Source organism: Dermacentor andersoni, chromosome 1, assembly GCF_023375885.2.
Source record: "Dermacentor andersoni chromosome 1, qqDerAnde1_hic_scaffold, whole genome shotgun sequence".
NCBI classification, from domain to species: domain Eukaryota; kingdom Metazoa; phylum Arthropoda; class Arachnida; order Ixodida; family Ixodidae; genus Dermacentor; species Dermacentor andersoni.
The window spans coordinates 221,857,156-221,875,776 of NC_092814.1; the positions used below are offsets into that span (position 1 = coordinate 221,857,156).

Sequence of the window (18,621 nt, forward strand, 5' to 3'; positions counted from 1 at the left end):
GTCTACTTTTTGTAAAGTTGCATTCCATTCTTGTCCCGACGTGTTTATCTTTGATATTTTACTTTTAAGAGAGCGGCTTGTTAGAATGTTTGAAATTAGATTGATCTACGGATATACAGTATTGCCGGTGATGTAAGAAACGCCTCTTTAGTTCTCGCAGTAACAATTAGCACCACTTTTTAACAGTGCGGGAGTTCTCGGAGTACTATGTCCTCTGTGTGGCGTGTTTGTGTATACGGCTCAAATAAATAAGATGACCAGCTAAGCAGGAGGCATAAGCGGCTGGTCAGGCTATGTATTGGTAAATATTACTTCGACACAACGGAATGATAGTAGCCTCTTGACTGTGTGTTCTGGACTTTGCTAACAAGAAAGTTCATAAGGTCACAAAAGCATTGAATCTGATCAACTGTACCAATGACCTTGTTTGAAATTTTCTTTTAAACGCGAGTGTAAGAGCTGATGAGTTTTGTGGACATAAATTCGGCAATTGACGGCTGCCAAGTGAGAATTTGAACAATGCCACTGTGTGTCAGTAAACTGACAATTGAAATGACTGCCAACAAGGAGATATTTATTTTTGATTTTCGCCTTATTCGTGCTTCATACCCTCGAAGTGTGGTGTCGTAACATTAGTATAATTTTTATGCAGCTATTACCTGCGACCAGGCGGATAAGAGAACAAAGTACATGATGCCTTGCAATGCTGGCACATATATGTGCTGCGAAGAATATATATATATATATATATATATATATATATATCGTAATGAGGAACAGCAACATTATGCGGCGGGCGCTACCAACTCGGCGTGCGCAACACACCAGCTGACGTTCTTGAAGCTTGGACTGTCTTTTGTGGCCTTACAACCTCTTGTAAATAAATCGCAATATAATATTTATTCAAATATGTATATATGTGGAGTAAAATATTTACTTCCAGCACTTTCACTTCTTTACTGAATATCTTTGCTTGTTGATTAGAGGCACAATTCTTAGCAACAAACATTCTTATGCATGCATAAAGAGCTTAAGACGTAGTAAATGACACAGCAAATGAAAAGGCTATAGCAAGAAATATTTGATATATGATTTGCCATTGTAGTTGGCTGCATGCCACTATTCGGGATACACGCGATAGCCGACAATAGCTAAGAACAGCGTTGCCAGCGAATATCGCCTATTGACGCAGCCAATGTCGGGCCACAAATTGCCCGGGAATAAATTACCGACATTGGCCCAATGCAGTCCCAGACTAGGGCTACCGAGATAGGGCCGGCATTTCTGGCAAGCTCTGCCAATGTTGGGCCGTGCTTGCCCCAATGGCTGCCTGGGAAGTGGTGTTTCTAGCACGGTGCGCGGCACGTGTCCAATAGGAAAAATTTACGAACTTTTGTAGTCCACGATGCTGATAACCACAAGGCGAAAGGAATCGCCAACTCATAAGGAGGCACTTTCGGAAAAGAGCCAGTTACGTTTTCAAAACAACAGTGACTGCGATGAAGCGATCAAGAATCCAATAGAAAACTATCTGGTCGGTTGAAAGCACTCTGAACGGTCATTTGTCACTGACGAAGCCATATTACGTGTTTGGCATTTCGAGCATATAAAGCACTTTCGTTCGAGTGTTCATTGTTTTGTATTCTGTGCAGGCCATATATGAAAAGGGCGCCAAATGGAAAGAAGTTAAAAGTGCATAGTTTCACTAGGGACCTCGAAACTTTGATCATTTAATTAGACTTAGTGACAAATTTTCCAGTGGTGGTCTCCGTCCCACAAACATTTATCCTGTTCAGTACCTCAATCGTGCAGCTGAGGCACTAACAGTTCTCCTTAGAAATGCGATCCTGTGCAAGTCGACGCCGTGCTATAACACATGATAAGCGAGAGTAGGCAGTATAAGCAGACCGGGTCGGGGAAGTCCAGCGACTGCGACAGTGCCGAGAAATGTGCCTGATTCGACGGCAGGGAAAACAAATGGGCTTGTCGTCAGCCGTGCGCCATTCAGATGGGTTGCGGAAACGTGGTGGGTAAGAAGATGCGGGACGGGGCGGAATCGAAGAAGCCGGGTGGGTATCAGGGCGATGGGCCGGCAGATGGAGTGAAGACCCTTGTTTTCCAACTCCTGGGGGACAACTGCCTGAATCGCGGAAACCGTGACTGCAGGTGCGTTGGTGGGGCTGGAGTCGAAGGCAGCCGGATAGGCAAACTCAATCTCACGCCAGACGATCCTGGTAATATCGCCAGTGTTGTTGGGACGAGGAGCGTCGGCACAGGAAGATGTCGCTGGGGTGTTGGGCAGACGGGCAAACTGCTGGTCGATACGTCGGCTTTTAGCGAGTTCCAGGTGGCGGCACTCATTTATAACTGCATCCACCGACGCGACGTTGTTGAATACGAGCAAGTTGAAGGCGTCATCGGCAATGCCTTTGAGGATGTGGGATACCTTGTCTGACTCAGTCATGTGTGCGTCAACTTTGCGGCACAGAGCCAAGACGTCCTGAATGTGCGTAACATAGGGCTCTGTTGACGTCCGCACACGGCCGGAAAGCGCCTTCTGCGCGGCAAGTTGGTGACCGTAGGCGTTGCCGAACAAGTCTCGGAGCTTTTGCTTGAGCGAATAACAACTGGTGAGCTCATCTTCGTGCGTCCGAAACCAAACTCTAGGTGTGCCACCGAGGTAAAAGACTACGTTGGCGAGCATGATAGTAGGGTCCCACCGGTTATTGCGGCTGCCGTGTTCGTACAGGCTGATCCAGTCCCCGACGTCTTCCCCATCTTTGCCCGAGAATACGCCAGGATCACGAGGAGCAGGAAGAGTGATGTAGGTCGTCGAAGTGGCAGCAGGTGTCGGAGGCGGCTGAGTCGAGTTGTCATCGCCGGGAGCCATGAAGGAAGGCTCGACGTACCGTCCACTGCGAAGCTCCGTGACGAGGTACAGGGAACGTCCACCTCCACCAGATATGTTACGTAAGAAAACGCAGATGAAAAGCTATATACAAGTATATTTAAAAAGTAATACGCCGCAATTGGCCAAGAGGCAACAGCCCGCGCTAGCCTCCAATCGTCATCGTCGTCTTCTTACTGCTTGCCTCTTCGTCATTGGAAATACTATTCCGTAGTGCTATGCAAGAACAAAATATTGTACGTTCATTTTATGAATCGCGGAATTTGCTATGTACAGCTACTTTATGTTACGAAGTAGGCTGCCGATGCCTGCGAAGGATAAACACTTTAATTTCACGGCAATATGCACAGTTCAGATTTCTACGGGAGTGACTGCTCAGATGATATCAGCCACGATGTCTCGATATGGAGATGCGGCTTGTTTCGTTGAAAAAGTCATGAGAGCGAAGAAAATAAAAAACAAAGAAACAAATACAGCTGCTTATGGTCAGCGACGTTGGAAAACACAAGCAAACTGCATCTCAGCTTAGGCACCGAAAGGGCACACTCAGAAACTGCTTTAAGACAGACACATGCATCGTGTTGTACATGTGCCTATCTGAGTTCCTCTGCATAAGTACTGATGGCCTTTTCTTGTACAACAAAAAAAGCTATGCTGCGAAGAAACGTGTGAGTCCGCTGTGGGTTATTACGTATTGGGTCGGTCGAGAGGCGTTATATGTAAGGCTAAGGAGCCAAATAGATGAGCTGCTGCTGCAGTCATGGATGCAACGTGAATATTCTATCCTGTCGATCGTGGCTGTAGCTGCTTATTTCATCCTGTGCATCTCGCACAACGAAGGCATCTTTAACCTCCCTTACCGGTCTCAATGAGTTTCTTTAGTTTGTTGAGCGCTGTGTTGCGTTTTGTGTATATTGTGTAGCTCTGACGTACACAGTGCTTATCATTCGGTTTTAGACCGCAGCCCTTAGACGCTCGTTCCGTGGGCTCTGTCCCTCGTAACCAAGTGAACACAGCGAAGGATGAAAACGAACGCGAAGCGCAGCAGTATAGATGAAAGACGGCGATAGGGAAAGAGCGCGAGGAGGAAAGGGAGGAGGAGGGTGTAGCAGCACCATGAGGGGGAAAGCGGAGGAGGAGGGTATGGCGAAAGCGTATGAAAAAAAGCGTAGTACCGTGCAAGACGGTCTTTGCGGCGACGATGGCTACGAGATGGCGCCAGAGTAGCGCGCGTCATCTGTATAGAAGCAAAGCGCTGTATGAGTGGAGGTCTGTCTGCGGCTGCTGCTGAGAGTCGCATCCACGCTCAATCCACGCGCCGCCTCTCTCAATGTCCCGATTAGCGAGACAGTCGCGCCACACATCGCACCCTTTGCAAAGTGCCGCACGAGACAGGTTGTCCGCGCCAGCCAATATATACTGAAATCAAAACGCGTATACAGCTGCGCTCCAATTCCGCATTAGGGAGTATCGTAATCGTCGGTCAATGTTTTCATCATACCTATCTAGTGTGGCATGCTAGTCATGCCACCAGGCAACCCTAGCCAGGATTTATTAAAGAGCTCTCTCTCTCTCCAGTACAGAAGAAGACGGAATGATTACGGCAAGTTGTGCTGCCCATTGTCTCACTGCTTACGCTCGTTACGCAGCCAGCGTAAAGAATAAGACAACGGAAGGCACCACTGTTTTCTATTAAGGCATGAAATAACTCTAACATCGATGTACTGTCGCCAGCGGCGCTCTGTGCGTCTTGCTTTGCGGTGCAGAATGTTTTTCAAGAAAAGTACAAGATTTTTATTCTTCAAACAGCCACTCACCAAAGTCTCATCAAAGTTCAATTTTCCTGGTCATTCTTTTGCTTCTTTTCTTTTTATTCACTCGCACAATTCTTAATGCATTCGTCTGAGTGGTGCATTGTAATTGGTTGCGATTAGGCCCGGGTAGCGCCACTTTCGTAGGTGCGCACCGATAGTAGTGAGTGTAAAATTATTGCAAGACGAACTCTGGAAGGACAGTCTGGAGCCAACAGTCGTGGTCCCTCGGATGTGACGTACGCGAAGAGCCTCTCGCACGCATTCGCGACGAATCGGAGGAACACACGGCCTGCTGCGGCTAGCGATGGCTATACTAGCGTGGTTGGGATGCCTTTTTGCAATGGCACCTGGGTAATCGCATTCCAACCCGTACGGCTCGTTCATTTCTTCAGTGACGCCCCCTTCACTTGGAGCTCTGTGCAAGAGATGAGCCGGATTCCTGGGCGTGATCTATTAAAACATCTACCGTCGGGAGGGTTTCTTGGATGCTCGGCAAGTGAAAGAGGCCGCCGGCTAGACTCCCTTGCACTCCTGCCAGCGAGCTTCTTGACATGGCAGCGACAAGCGGTTGTCGTGCTCCTATTGCCCGTGGCCGTATGTCACATCATTGTGCCGTTTTCCTCCCTCATACTAGATGATAAAGGGTAGCGGTGAGAGCGCATCTGATCTACATTGCGGCACATCGGTCAGTGCTGGTGCATAAAAATTCCTGCCATCATCGAGCTCTCATGCGCGCATGCGTTCGAATGCTTGAGTGACCGCCGCGTAGTGGACGCCACTGAGAAATCGAGATGTGGGCAGTTTCTCAGCGGCAGACAAATGAAACGCAAGCGGATGAGTCTTTTTGTCGTTATTATGTCTTGATTGCTATTATTATTATTATTATTATTATTATTACTATATATATTATTATTAGTAGTAGTAGTAGTAGTAGTAGTAGTAGTAGTAGTAGTAGTAGCAGTAGTAGTAGTATTCAGACCTTAGTTTTGTTCCTGGGCAAGTAAAATAAATTAATAATTTAATAATTAATTGATTACTCGTTCCCTAACAGTTAAATCTTATTTAGTTTCTGCAAAAGATAGCACATACACATGTTACGCCCTGCATAATAGTCTACAGTGAACACTCCCAAAGGAACGCATATAATAAGCGCTAATTATAATGCCATTTACATGTGATAGCCATTTACTGGCGATCGCTCCCATTTCGCGCTGATACTTTGACGCACACGCATACGGGAGTGATCAGGTGTCATAGCAGGAGACCTGGAACAAAACTTGCGCGCTGATGACTCAAATAAACACGCGCAGGCACCGCGTCTCGTGCATGCGTGCACTGTTCTATGCTGCACTGCATAGACGAGCCCGGCGGAAAACCATCAGTGTTTACGTCGCCGCTTTTCAAGACTCCTTTGCAAGTATTAAGTGCTCGTTGGTGCGAACAGGCCACGGTCGTTGTTCTGGAAAGCTGGAAAGGAATTATCGTTGATTCGACCGTAAAGAGAACTAGCGTGTGTAGTATAGCCCATTTCCTTGCTCATAGCGTATGGGTGGTGAGGAAAGACCTGAACTATTCTCTGTGTCTTTTTTTTTTTTATTGAAATGAATATTACGAGAGTTTGGCGCCTTTATGGCGGCACGGGCTACTCCTTGTCACTTAGCAAAGGAAGCAAATATGCGCAAAAAAAAGGGAGAATAATAACACAAACTATGGCACTCAGTATATAGGACACCAGATGAATAAAAACTATACAGTCTAACAGTACATGAATTGCAAAGTTTTGTGCATGAGTTCAGTACACATTTGCATTTATAAAGACATATTTTGAATAACCAAACACACAGCACATGTAATAACACTGCAAGCACAGAACACAATCACACACGGCGTAGAAACCACGATTACCACATAAATCAATCTTTAACCCAGAATAACACCCATATCGCTCATTTAGCTTATTAGGATCAACTGAAACTTAATATTTCCCCGAAATGTTGGTGTCCTCGAAAAAGTTCTTCAAAGCAAGAAGTGCTCTTTTCTGAAGGCCCGCAGTTTGCCATACCAAGTATTTTTTTTTTTTTTTAGAGTGAATGGTCTTCTGCCTGAAAGCAACTAATTTGCTTGCAATACCCTTAGTTGTGAATCGTATTTAGTGCACTCGAGGAGGAGATGATAAGCATCTTCGTCTGGATGGCCACAAGAGTACTGCGGACTAGAGGCACGTTTTATCGTGTATAAGAAGTGTCTGGTAAATGCAGTACCAAGGTGCAGGAAGTGCACCAATGTTTCAAGTTTTCTGTTTTCTCTTAGATTTTGCGGAATTGATACGTTTATACAAGGGTCTATAGAGTATAACTCCGACTTCTTAGAATGCTGATCAAAAGAGGTTGTTTTGCTGAGACGGCGAGAAATCTGTCTCAGGAGCACACGGACTTCACTACGCAAGAGGGGAAGATTGATTGTCTCTGCCTTATTGTGCGCCTGATTCGCAGCTGCGTCCGCTGCAGTATTACCAGGAATATTGAAGTGCCCGGGTATCCAATGAAATGCAATTACGTGATTCATTGCGCTTGCTTTTGTATGTTCTTTGAGCGTCTCATACAATAGCAAAGTGTTCAAAGAATTGTTCTTATTGATTTGTAGTAATGTGACAGCGGCTTGCGAATCGCTAAAGATAACCCATCTTTGCTCATTCTTTTCTGATGTTATGAAACGCAAAGCACACAGGATTGCAAAAAGTTCTGCCACGGTGGAAGATGTCTCTCGGGATAATTTAAATGTTTGCTCCAGCGCCAAATGTGGAATGACGAATGCTGAAGTCGAGGAATTTTTATGACACGAACCGTCTGTATACACGTGGATGTACAGGGGATATAAGGAGTAAATTTGGAAGAGTGTCAGTTGCTGTGCGTCTACCATGAACATGTCTCTCTTAGATTTAATCCCGTCGACCGATAATCCTATTTTAGGACTTGTTAAAATCCAAGGAGGGTAACTAACATCCACTTTGCATAATTCAAATCTTGGTAATAATTCCTTCTTTTTCAGCATCATGAATTTTGCTTTTGTTTCGTTCGTTAAGCGCGAGGTTTAATGGATGCTTGTCGAAGATGCGATAAATATGTTGACATTTTTCGGCCGTTCGTATGACTGGAAATCGTGGGTGGCGAGCTTCAACAATTATTGGAGAACTCGAAGTAGCCTGCGGAACGCCAAGACACACTCGCAGCCCCCTTGCCAGTAAACGTTGAAGACGTTCCACGGAAGTTTGCGCTAAACCTTGGAGAATATGCGCCGAATAAGCCCTTTTTTGTTTTATGAGTGCGTTCTGAACTTGTAATAGTGAAGAGACTGATCCAACCCCCCCCCCCCCACCCCCACCCCCCACCTCTCGTCGTGCCAGCGAGTCGCCGAAGTACGTTTATTGCAGCATTGGCCTGATTTTCAATTGCGCAGATGTGTGATGCCCATGTCAGCTGGCGGTCAAGAATAACTCCAAGAAATTTATGCTCTTTCACCAACGCCAAACTTTACCCATTAAGCGGAAGTTGGAAATTATTCAGCTGTCGTCTAGTGAAAGGAAATACGGCTGTCTTTGCGTATGAAAGACTTATGCCTCTTTCTCATAAAAAGGGGTCGATACTATCAAGACCCTCTCGCAGCGTTGTTTGAATGTCTTGTATATGACATCCAGAGGCCATATGCAGATGTCATCTGCGTACAGAGAATACTGTAGACCAGACGGTAGTGTTTGTGGCAAGGCTGCCATGACACAGTTGAATAAAAACAGACTGAGAACACTGCCCTGCAAAACGCCCTGCGTGATGCTGTGATAATTACTCTCTCCTTCAATTGTTTACATAAATATTTTGTTTCGTTCAAGAAATTTGATATCCATAGCAGTGGTCGACTGTGTAGGCCAAGCTCTAACATACCAGCAAGGGCGTATATATGACTTACAGTGTCGAATGTTCTTTGAATGTCTAAGAATACTGCTATTAATTGTCACATTTCCACACATTCGTTCATGTTCGACGCATGCGTCAATGTCTAATACTGCATCATTGTGCACAGATTTTGTCGAAAACCGGTCATGTAGTTGGAAAACACATTTGTGTGTTCACACCACCATTGCAGTCGACTGTCTATCATCTTCTCCATTAGTCTGGAAAAACAGCTTGTGAGACTGACGGGTCGGTAGGAGTCAAGACAAAGGGGAGTCTTTCCTGGTTTTAGTACTGGAATTACCCGAGCTAATTTCCACGAATCTAGAAGAGTCTCTCTTACCCAGATATCATTAAATATCTCCAAGAGAGCCATTCTTCCTGCTGGACATAGGTTCTTTAACATTACATATGTAACACCATCTGGGCCTGCGGTTGTCTTTGTACGGCATGACGTAAGAACACATTTCAATTCAGCTAAACTAAACTCACAGCCAAGTTGAGGGTGTTGTGACATAAAGCACGCACGAAGCTTCTGTTCTACTAGTGTTGTGGAACTTGTAAATTGTAGGCAAGTAAACGGAATTCCTGTTCCGGTTATAAGTTGACAGAATTCGTCAGCCACGGATGTTTCCGGAGTGCTTCGAGCTACGGCAAAGGCTCGGAAAGGATGGCTCTGGGTAACTGGACCACTAAAACATCGGACAAATGACCATATTCTGGGAACTGCAGGGAAAGCGACAACGACACGCAGTATTCTCGCCATCTTCTCGTACCTCATTTTTGTAAGCGTCTGCATGAAATTGACTGAACTTTCTGTGCCATCTTGTAGTCATCCAGTTTTCCGCTGCGGCGGTAAGCACGTTCTGCGCGTCTTCTAATTGCTCTTAGACATTCATATTCACCATCAACTGCAGGGTATTCATTTGTAACAATTACTTGCTTTGTGCAGATCTTGTAAGACTCACACAATATATTTGCAAAGCTTTGAAAGTTCGGATTTTCGTCCAATTAATTACTTAAATAGGGACGAAAACTTTGCCAATTAGTATATTTTGAGCAGCGCCGGATCCCTTCACTCCGTATGAGACGATGTTTTACCCGAGCCACAAAATGATCACTAGCGAACGTATCTATGGCCGTTGACCATTAACGCCATCAAGAAGGTCTTGTGAGCATAGCGTAACATCTATACAGATTAAGTAACAAAACCCCCGCAAGAACGTTGGAGAGCTGTCATTTAACACGATGAAATTACTTTTTTTCTGCGGCGCACTACTATAATGCTTCCGCGGGAATCATATTCACTGCCCCCGATGACGTCAGATGACGTTATGTGCGTTGAAGTCCCCACAAACCAGCACATGTAAGTTTGCAATACCAAACACATTCACCAACCTGTCTACAGATATTTTGCTAGAACATTGTAGATAACGACTGATCATTGTGACGCATGTATTTCCTAAAAGATATCTTGCATGCTATGAGCTCCCGTATATCTAAATCACTCGAATGTATTAAATAGGACGGCTGGTTTTTTCTCACGCATAACATCGCTCTGCAACTTCCAGCAGTGCGCGATGATTTATAAATAATAGTTTGAAAGATGGAAGTCATCTCCTACGCCTGCCTCCTGTATACACAAAACAGGAAAGTTACGTTGAGATAGCAGTTCGCGAAAACCAGCTGACTTATTTCGAAGACTATTAGCATTCCACTGAAATATGAAAACACTGTTGGTCGTTGTGGAAGCACCAACGACTCCATACAAAGCAGTGCTTTTACCTCTGGCAGGTTGTTTGCGTGTGGAATGGCACTGAGAATTGCACGCAGAGCTGTGAATAGCATGGGCAGGATCATCTGTGCCACGGATAAAGACGCCTAATCACCAAACGATGCTGAAGCTCCATGTGTGATCGGAGCAGGTCGCTGAAGAGCTGACTGGTATGGTCGCTGGGATGACTGGTGGTGTTGAGGCGAATGCTGAGGTAGTCGCTCAGATGTTAGTTGAGGTTGCTGCATCACTGGCAGATGGCGTTGCTGAGAAGGTCGCCGAATTTGACTCGATGCCTGGGCAAGATGAGTAGCATTCTCTGAAGATGGATCGTGTCGCTCGCTGTGTGAACGTCGTCTACCTAAGTGCTTTAGAGCTGCAGAATAGTTCAAATTGTCCCCTTGCTCTTTTTCTTTTTTTTGGGGGGGGGGGGGCGGAGGGGGAGGGGGAGGAGTTGGAGGCGCATATCTTACGGTATCAAGGTTGAGTGGGGTGTCATTACGAGGAGGCAGCCTTCCGTATTTCAACTCATGTCTGTGTAACTTTGAGGCAGCTCTGCTCTGAGGGCACCCGGAGTAGGAAGCTGTGTGGTTTCCGCCACAGTTGGCACACTTTGACTGACGCACAGACTTGCACTCTGTATGGTTGTGCTCTTCTGAGCATATCTTACAGCAACGTGGACTGCGGCAGTTCTTCGCTAAATTTCGAAATCTGGCAGTTGTAGTATCAGAGCAGGACCATGGTATTATTCTACAGGATGACTCGTGAAACCCAAGTGCACTCTTTGCGGCATTGGTTTGTCTTCTCTGAAATAAAGGACACCGGCTCTCAGAGGGCGTGATTCTATCGCTGCGTCTTTTCGGTGATTGTAGCGCGCCTGACGGCGGGCAGATGTCAGGCCAAAATTCTTCAGGAAGTCAACCAGTTGTTCTTCTGTATATTCAACTGGAACATGGCGTATCTTGCTAACATTTTTGGTATAAGATGCCGAATAAATTGTTTGGCTCCCAAACCAGCCACTTCACTCATCGACAGTAGATGTCTTGCAGATGACACTAAGGTAACGTTGACAGAGAAACTTCCTTCGCTATTCACGCGAAATGACTACCTTTTTCTTTGCCGCGGAAACAATTTGTGACGCAGTGCTGTTCGGATTCGCTTGCCAGAAGTTGCGGCCTTCCTGTGAGAGTCGAAAAACAACTGGAATTCCCTCAGGTCGCTTCTTTTTATGCACTACCAAGGAGAATGGCGTGTCATCACAGTCTATGTCTTCATTTTCGCTTAGCTCATAGGTGGATGTCCTGTCTTCGTCAACCCGTGGTTTCTTGGCTTCACTTTCGCTTGTCTCAGCCATATTCACTGAAGGTGCGCTGGAACGTAGTTCAGCCTTGAAAACTAGCGCAGCCGGTTTGATTACATTAGGCGCGTGTTGTGGTACTTCCGAATGCGGCGCTGATTCTGCGGCAGTAATGCGCCCAGGGACGCGTTGCCGGACGTAGGGCTTGTGCCGGTGTTCTTTGCTGCCTACCAGCGTGGAGATGCGCTTCAGAGCGAAGCAAAACCACGCGGGATCCCACGGACATCCCACGGACATCCCACGAACAGACATCCCAAGGGATGTCTGTTCTCTTTGTACAACAGCACAATGTCTCAAAACAGCACTGATCCTTCGAAGAAAACAGAAAATAATACCTCACCGAAGAAGCAGCGGCCGCCTGGTGGGACTTGTTCTTCTCTGCTTTTTGTCTTTCATTTCCATTTACCCTTCCCCCAGGGCAGGGTAGCAAACCAAAATCTTTTCGGAATAACCTCCCTACCTTTCCCACCCCGTTTAACCCATAAGTGCCGTCCGCAGTTAACCGTATTTATTCATATTTCAGCTGCGCAGTGCACGCGGCCAGTGTTTTCTGAACCGGGTGCTGCTGTCTTGCAGGTCTATCCAGAGCCCAGCGCCCCGTCGACGAGTGGCGCTGCGAGCGGCGCCGCGGGCGGCGCCGATGGCAGCGTGGCGGCTCGCGCGCTGGGCTGCGGCGGCGGCGGCGGCGGGACGACCGAAGAGGAGCTGACGCCGCTGCAGCGCAACCTGCTCAGGAAGCTGGGCAACGACGCTTACCCGTTGACGCTCCGCATCTCGCCGCAGGCACCGCCCTCGGTGCGCCTGCACCCGGCAAGGCCGTACCAGGGGAGCCCCCTGGGCGTCTCCTACGACCTCAAAGTTTACATAGGTCAGTTCGGAGAGGATATTTTTTGTGCCACTGCGCTTCGCGATGCGGAGCAGGCTGCTTGGCAGAATGGACTCACGTTCCGGATACACTGAGTGCAGTGCTGGCAGCCCTCGAGTACGCGAATAATCTGCAAGCATTCATTTCAGAAACAGAATATACACATCCAAGTGTCGGCGCCAGGCTATCAGCTCAGGAAACGATGCTCTTTCTTCGAACAACTGATTTGAAGGATTGACTACCACATTTCATCGTACTTTCGCGTGCACGTTGTGCTTCCGCATGTAGTGTTGCACTCTCGCGTTGTTTACCTTCTCCCTTACACTCATTTCTTCCCCCATTGCAGGTCATCAAGGTATTCGTATCGGATTAACATTTCCGGCATGTTTCTTTTTTCTTTTATCTCGTATTTAGTGTTCCTTCTTGTTTAGTGTATTAAGCTAGAGTAGTTTCACTAGCGTATTTTGTTCTTCCATCTGCCGATACAGTGTATAGGAACTGCTTGACATGGTAAGAGCTGTCAAAAGGGAGTAAGTGCGCGGAGGAGAAAAAGAAAGCAACTGGTAGCACTCACCTTGACAGGAGTCATCGCGTGCGATTAGGTACAGAACTCTAAAACACCTGAACACCTAAATTCCCTACGAGAAATGCCGAATTAAATGAGATGCAGATTAATTTCGACCATGCACCTAGGGTGTACGTGCACTTAGAGTATGCTGCACGCGCGCATTTGCATACCACCCCCAACGGAATGTGGCCGTGGCCGGGACCCGAGCCTCCGACCTCGGGCCATCGGGAAGCCTATACTTCCCTCTGATTCCCAGTTAACAGGAAGCACACGGCGCCAAAGAAACGAAAATACAGCTGCATCCACTACTTTGTCTTTCCAACCAAGGCGGCGCACAATTCAGTGTTTTCGTGAACAAGAGCTAGAACACAAACCCACTCACAAAAAAAATTATGGGGTTTTACGTGCCAAAACCACGATTTGATTATAAGGCACGCCGTAGTGGAGGACTCCGGAAACTTGAACAGCCTGGGGTTCTTTATCGTACACTTAAACCCAAGTACACAAGTTTTTTCGCATTTCGCCCCCATCGAAATGCGGCCGCCGTGGCCGACACACGCACACACACGCACGCGCGCTCACGCACATGCACAAAACGCTTGAATAACGGTGCATCTGTTTTCTTTTTTTTTTCGTAGGACTTTATTTAGGCCGTCAAACATTTAGGAGCCTGTGCGAATAGAAAAGTAGGAATATTTTGAAAGGCACTTTAACAAAACAAGAAGAAAATGACCTACAACAAGGATGCCACAATGAATTGAGCGATGCTGCCGAGAGATGCACCTTTTTTTTCTCAGACGTACGCACCAATGCACGCACAGAAAAACAAAGGCGCCCGATCATGCACAAAGACGCACGCATCGACTGCCGCCTGCAGCGCTGCGAAAGCGCCAAGTGCTACACTATGTACAGTGATGCTGCCTGCTTGCGCCTAGGCGAAAAAATATCTCTTGGGAGAAAGAGCAGGCCGATACTACAGCTATTTTTTTCTGAATGACGCGTGCCCCCGTATACTGTCGAAAGACAAAGATAAGTTCTTCGACGCAGAGCTTTTCAGTGGCTTGTGTTTACTCAGTCTCCCGCTTCTGAGGAACTGTAAACGCAATTTCTGAACACAGGGACAATTCGTTGCAAGGTGAGGGCTGAAACTTTTCGTAAGGGTATTCAATCGCCAGCAATCTACAGTCGTTAATAATTTTACGTCACCCCTTGCATGCGTCGGTTCCGGTGTACCGCAGGGCAGCGTACTAGGACCCTTGCTTTTTCTTATTTACTTCAAAGATCTGCCCAATAACATCTCATCCTGCATGCGTGTTTTTGCCGATGATTGTATAGTATATCGACCAATTCGCAGCCTTGATGATCATCGTATTCTTCAAGAGGACCTTCATCTCGTTACCACATGGTGTGAAGACTGGCAAATGAAACTTAACTAATCTAAATGCAAACTAATGACATTCACGCGAAAAACATCAATTCACAGCTTTTTCTATTATATAAGTACAAATCAAGTGTCTCAGGCATCAGTATATAAATATCTAGGCGTAAATCTTACACCGAGCCTTTCCTGGGCCTTTCACATCACAACCATATGCGCAAACGCTTCCAAATCTTTTGGGTATATTCGTCGCAACTTGCGTAACTGCCCGTCTAACATCCGTAAATTAGCATTCCTATCATTTGTACGTCCCCAGCTTGAGTTTGCGTCCCCTATATGGTCTCCCAACCATGAATACTTAATCCGCATGTTAGAAGCCATCCAAAACCGAGCTGGTCAATTCAATTCCCGAAATTACAGCTACCAGTCAAGCATTACTCAAATAAAACTCGACCTTTCCCTTCAATCACTGAGTAGCCGACGTGACATAGCACTCCTGTCCTTGCTCCATAGATACGTTCACCAAATGAAGCTATCAAACTTGCCACTAGAACACGCGTCTTGCACATTACGACGACTTTATATTGATTTAAGCCTCACTCGCATTTATGGCAACAGTAACGCACTTAATTCTCGGCTCTACCATGAGCAATTTGGTTATGGAATTCGCTTCCTAACAACACCGTCGAGCAAATGAGCAATGATAAGTTCAGACAACTACTTGAGCAATGATAAGTTCAGACAACTACTGAACCCGCAGTTTTTATCATAATATATTCATCTGTACATATGTCATGTCATATAATACGTGTCACATATGTGCCATGTCTTCTTCTTTTTTTCCTTTTTTTCGTTGACGTTGTTTCAATTTTGTTTGTTTTATGTGCTCGCGCGATGTACTTTATTTTGCGCTAGTGATACGTCGCTTTTTATGTTACCGTGAACTGTACTTTTCTTTCCTTTCCCGACAACTCTTTGTATTGATTTACCGTTTTTATTTGTAACACTGTTTTGCAAGCACGGTCATCACTATAAACATTTTTAGCTCTCGCATTTTTTACCGCTCATATATCGGTTTTCTCTTGTCATTTGTTCAAGGACGCCCCCTTTACTCAATGCTCCCCTTGGGGCCTGTAAGGTACTTTGAAATGAATAAATATCTGTACGGCGCAGAAATGTGCTTTCTCTACAGAGAAAAATTAAGATATGTACAGGGTGTTTCAGCGAACACATTCAGAAATTATTAAAGGTTCCCTGTGGCAGATAGCACAATTCTAGTTCATGAGGTGATCTACTCGAAGCGGCGGACACTACTTGCACAAAAAATTTAAATGCATAATCGACTAATTACCAAAAGATCATTCATTAACGTTTTCACTAATTGCCTAATTATGACCCATATTATAATTTACAAATTCTATCTGTAGAGTTAGCAAGGTGGATGCACTTGGAACGAATTCTCAGGAAGACACCAGTTTCGTGATATTAATTCCCGAACTATGGGGAGAAATGTATTGGCGTCCCAGTTGCTTTTGTGCTTGAATGCATAAAACGACGCTTTGTTATTAAAGTGACCGGAACGCCAATGCATTTATCCGCAAAGTTCAAGAATTAATATCTCGAAACTGGTGACATCCTGAGAACTCGTTCCAAGGGGATCGGCCTTCCGAGCTCCGCGGCTAGAATTTGTAAATTGCAATAAGGTAATTATTTAAGAAGTCGATTAGTAAAGTTTTGTTAATTAGTCATTTATGCACTGAAATTTTTGGGCGAATAATGTCCGCCTCTTCGAGTAGACAAGCTCATGAACTAGAATTATGCTATCTGACGCAGGCAACCTTTAAAAAATTTTGAAAGTGTGCGCTGAAACACCCTGTATACTTATATAATAGAATACCTTCTCAATATGCGCTTAGTGGTAACATTTCTGACTTTAGACGTGGCTACTCGCCGGCGAAGGTCAGCTGTGATGAAACAAAATAACCTCAACCCATGCGAATCTTTGATACAATTGGGCTCATATACATGCCCACTTGCCGGAATTAAGTGTCATTGATGCGGCTCGTCGAAGCGCTGGTTGGTGGGGTTGGAACGGCCGGCAGCATGGTTTAATAATACATTGGAAGTGTTCCAATTGTAGCTATGTGACTAAGGCAGTTGCGTGGAGTAGAGGTAGAACACCGGGCCTCAAATCTGCAGGTCGTAAGCTGGAATCTTCCTCCAGTACACCCCATTTTCAGGCTTGGAGTGGCGCCTGACAAGGGCAAAAAAAACATGCTGAGAGCCAGTGGGGCTATACTAGTCCAGGTGCAACCAAATTAGGAAGGCCCATTAAGCTTCAACAAAAGACACTCCCTCACCAGAACAGGAATAGGCCTCCCTGATGCAGTATTCGGCCACTACCTCCTTCATGACTCCTTCACTCAACGAATGGCAGCTGCGGAGCACCTGACCAAGCTGGCGGTCAGATCTGTAACGCAGCGGAGGCCGTTAAGAATATCGGGATCCGGACAGGCCGCCACTTAAAACTGAACCTGGCAACGTTCAATGCACGAACCCTCTCGAGTGAAGCTAGCTTAGCAGGACTCTGAGGAATTATCACACATTGCGTGGGATATTATTGGCCTCGGGGAGGTTAGAAGAACTGGTGAGGCTTATACAGTGCGAACCAATGGCCACGTCCTCTGCTACAGAGGACTTCCAGATAAGAGACAATACGGGGTATGACCTCTAATGCGTAAGGACGTAGCCGGTAGCATTGATGAACTCTACAACATTAACGAGAGGGAACCAGTAGTCGTAATAAAACTTAATAGGAGGTATAAAATAAAGGCAGCACAAGCCTACGCTCCAACAGCCACTCAGGATGATGAAGGAATAGAACAGTTCTGTGAAGACGTTGAATTAGCGATGATAAATGCGCACTCAGTATACTGTAGTTATGGCCGACTTCAATGCAAAAGTGGAGAACAATCAGCCTGGTGAACAAGAAATTGGCAACTACGGCGTGGTTTCTAGGAACACCAGAGGAGAGATGTTGGTAGAATTCGCGGAAAGGAATAAGCTGGGAATAAGGAACACCTTCCTCGAAGCGTAGCAACAGGAAGTAGACATGTAAAAGTGACCCGACGTTCTGGCTATGGTGTTGGGCTGCTGAGCACACGAACGTGGGATCGAATCCCGGCCGCGGCGGCCGTATTTCGATGGGGGCGAAATGTGAAAACACCTGTGGTACTTAAATTCAGGTGCACGTTAAAGAACCCCAGGTGGTCGAAATTTCCGGAGTACTCTTGTACGGCGTGCCTCATAATCAGAAAGTGGTTATGGCATGTTAAACCCAAAAAATTCATTTTAATGTAAAAGTCCTAATGAAAAAACAAGAAATGAAATAGATTTCATACTCTCTGCAGAACCCAGCGTATTGCAGGATGTAGAAGTGTTAGGTATGGTAAAATGCAGTGACCATAGGCTAGTGAGGTGTAGGGTTTTCCTCAATATCCAAAGAAAAAGAATAAAACTAGTCAAGAAGAAACAGGTCAACCTAGAAGCAGTAAGGGTGAAAGCAGACCAATTTAGGCTGGCGCTTCCAAAGAAATATGCAGCTTTAGAACAGAGAGATGAAGGTGGCATAAAGGTAATGTATGAAACCGTAACTAGGCTGATCTCAGAAGCAGCAATTGAAGTTGGAGGTAAGGCACCAAGGCAACCCGTATGTGAGCTATTCCAAGTAACAAAGGACCTAATAAAGAAACGACAAAGCATGCAAGTTTCTAACTCAAGAGATCAGATAGAATTCGCGAAACTGTCAGAACTGATCAATAAGGACAAAGTAAGGTATATTCGAAATTATAACGTCAGAAAGACAGACGAAGCAGCAAAAAAGTGGACGCAGCATGAAATGAGTGAGAAGGAAACTTGGCATGAGGCAAACCAATATGTCTGCACTGAAAGATAAGCAGGGTAATATTATCAGCAATATCGAAGATATAGCAAAATCAGCGGAAGAATTCTAT

The 18,621-nt window shown here is 45.8% G+C and overlaps 1 protein-coding gene across 1 annotated transcript in view; it reads left to right on the forward strand.

Annotated features, from left to right (window-relative positions):
- LOC126547949 (phosrestin-2-like) overlaps positions 1 to 18,621 on the forward strand; it is a 519,260-nt gene that overhangs the window by 415,017 nt on the left and 85,622 nt on the right. Inside the window, exon 5 of the mRNA XM_072289367.1 lies at positions 12,374 to 12,665. Within this exon, the coding sequence (XP_072145468.1) occupies positions 12,374 to 12,665 (292 nt within the window). The remainder of the gene's footprint in view (positions 1 to 12,373; positions 12,666 to 18,621) is intronic.